This window comes from Leptopilina heterotoma, unplaced genomic scaffold (genome assembly GCF_015476425.1).
Source record: "Leptopilina heterotoma isolate Lh14 unplaced genomic scaffold, ASM1547642v1 Lhet_186, whole genome shotgun sequence".
Taxonomy (NCBI): domain Eukaryota; kingdom Metazoa; phylum Arthropoda; class Insecta; order Hymenoptera; family Figitidae; genus Leptopilina; species Leptopilina heterotoma.
In genome coordinates this window covers 19,223-21,574 of record NW_025110905.1, presented here as the reverse complement: position 1 = coordinate 21,574, position 2,352 = coordinate 19,223, and the positions used below count along the sequence as shown (strand labels likewise).

At 26.4% G+C, this 2,352-nt stretch overlaps 1 protein-coding gene across 1 annotated transcript; it reads right to left on the bottom strand.

Moving 5' to 3' along the window:
* Positions 1-511: 511 nt before the first annotated feature.
* On the bottom strand, positions 512-1,938 carry LOC122500439 (calsequestrin-2-like). The gene is made up of 2 exons (XM_043609363.1): positions 755-1,938; positions 512-679 (listed from the first exon to the last, which is right to left on the bottom strand). Exons 1-2 carry the CDS (start codon positions 1,064-1,066, stop codon positions 647-649), a joined length of 345 nt encoding a protein of 114 aa, XP_043465298.1. The 5' UTR covers positions 1,067-1,938; the 3' UTR covers positions 512-646.
* Positions 1,939-2,352: the final 414 nt, after the last annotated feature.

Sequence of the window (2,352 nt, the reverse complement as noted above, 5' to 3'; positions counted from 1 at the left end):
TCCTTGGTCCATATTTGGTCTGGACCTTTTTCATTTTTGTGACGTAATAAAGTTCATCTTTCATCAATTCCGCAAGCGGCTTCGTCGGCAGGTATCCTTCAAAGCGACAAACGGCGTTAATTTTTTCAAGATCCATTTCTGATGTAAAAAAACCTAAATAGAAAAGAAAAATTGCTCTTAGATGCAAATAATCCTTTAAGAGAGAGAGAATAGAAAAACAAAGTGCTTAAAATAAAAAAAAGATAAAACAGTAGATTATAAATAAATAAATAAAATAAAGTAGTTGAAAAGAAACCTGAAAATAAAAACAAAATGTTGAAAAGAAACATGAAAATAAAAAACAAAATGCTGAAAAGAAACCTGAAAAGGAAAAGATAGAGAAGCTTATACTTACTTTTACTAAGAAGAACTGAAAGAAAAAGGGACTTTCGTGACTTGGGAGTCGCTTTATATATCCACTTCCCCACTTTTTTTCTACATCCCCCCCACCCCACCCCACAAAAATGCGCACTCAGGTGTGTACCCTCTTTAAAATGCGCGAGAGTTGATTAAACTTTGAAAAATTAGAAGAAAATTTATTTTTTAGAAATTTTTATTTCACATTATATATAAACCTTTTTTTTCTCATTAATAAATATACTAAACGTTACGTTGGTCTTCCCCACAGTTCTTCACACATCTGAAATAGTAAATTTTGAACTTTAAGCATCTTATTTCACTTTTAAGATTTAATTTGAAGTAAAAATATACTAACCTCATCAATTTCTATATCAATCACTAAAATATCATTTTCATATTCGAAATTATCCTCTTCATTATTGAAATCATCGTCATGATCATCATCATCTTCATTATTAGAATCCTCGATATCATCATCAACAGTATTATCATCATCATCATCATTTGAATTAGAGTCACTGATAATGACGGTGTCCCCTTGTGAATTATAATCATCGTTGAGGACGACGAAATAGTCATTACTCTCTTCATTAAGGATCATGGACTCGTCATCATCGCTATATATATTTGTAGATGGTGAGTTTGGTGGGACTGTGGACTTATCCATTTTTTTTATATCTTAAAATCAAAATTAATTTTTTATTATAAATAAGATTGCAAATTTTTTTTAATGTATGTAAATAAAGCAGTTTTTGACCAAATCTGAGAAAAAAATATGTTTACTTATTACAAAATTTCTGAATTCAAAAAAATTTTTAAACAGCCTTATATAAATACGACGTAGAAATTGGATATAAAATTTACTAGAAATTAAGCTGGAATTTTATTGTAAAATATTCTAATTTTCTATAAGAACTCTAAAAAACGGGTATCCAAAAATACTTATACAATAAAAGAATGTTAAAAAAAATTCTATTTACAAAGAAAGTTTAGAAGCCACATATATACTGTAAACTTAGCATCTACCTGTAAGACCTGTAAGATTGAAAGACCTGAAAAGAATGATTCAACCGGCTCTCCAGCGGCAGCTCGTAACCGGCAGCCTCCCCACCACAGCTTACCCCTACTACTCCACACTCGTGGGGCCACTCTATACATCCACTATGGCTTGATCGACCACTTTTAAAAGCTTTGGATATTTTGGAAACACCTTATTTTCACTCCATGGTTTAATAGAAGACCCGCGCGGTTTAATTTTCAATACATATTTAATTTTTAATGCATATTTAAAATACCTAAAATTTATTTAAATATTTCTAATTTAATAAAGAGTTAATATTATTTTAATAACATTCAATCTAGTATATGAATTTAAATGTCAGAAAGTTTTCAAACTAAATTAATTATAGTATTAGTTTTATAATTAAAAAAATCAATTTCTAATTAATAAAAAAATGTTGTTATAAAGAACGTTTAAATTTATAAATAAATAAAAAAAATGTAAATAAAATACTTTTCTGAAAGCAAAGTGAATACCAGAAATTAATTTAGTCATAGGAAAATAGGAAAATAGTAATATTTATTAAAAATAGTATTACATTTGTTCGTTTAACAAATTTTTAAGTTTTTTTTTTAAACAAACATTGAAAATATAATTTTGTTTTTTTTTATGTTTTATTAAGACACATGTTTAATATTTAGTAACACGTTTTTCTATTTTTTTAATCACAATCATTTAAACGACTTATTTTTTTAAATGAATAATAGAATCTTTTAAAAGAAAACATACTTCTTGTAACATAATACAATGAAATTTCTTTTTTAATAAATTTAAAAAAAATGAAAAGAAAAAAAAATTATAATTGTTTTAAACTGTCAAGAACTGAAAATATGTTTATTAACAAAATAATGACCAATCGTAACGTTTTTTTTAAACAGAAAAATATTTCGACT

Coding starts and splice junctions, on each gene's coding strand:
- LOC122500439 (XM_043609363.1), bottom strand. CDS start 1,066: ATGGATAAGTCCACAGTCCCACCAAACTCACCATCTACAAATATATAT. Junction 680..754: donor TTGATATAGAAATTGATGAG/GTTAGTATATTT, acceptor TTACTATTTCAG/ATGTGTGAAGAACTGTGGGG.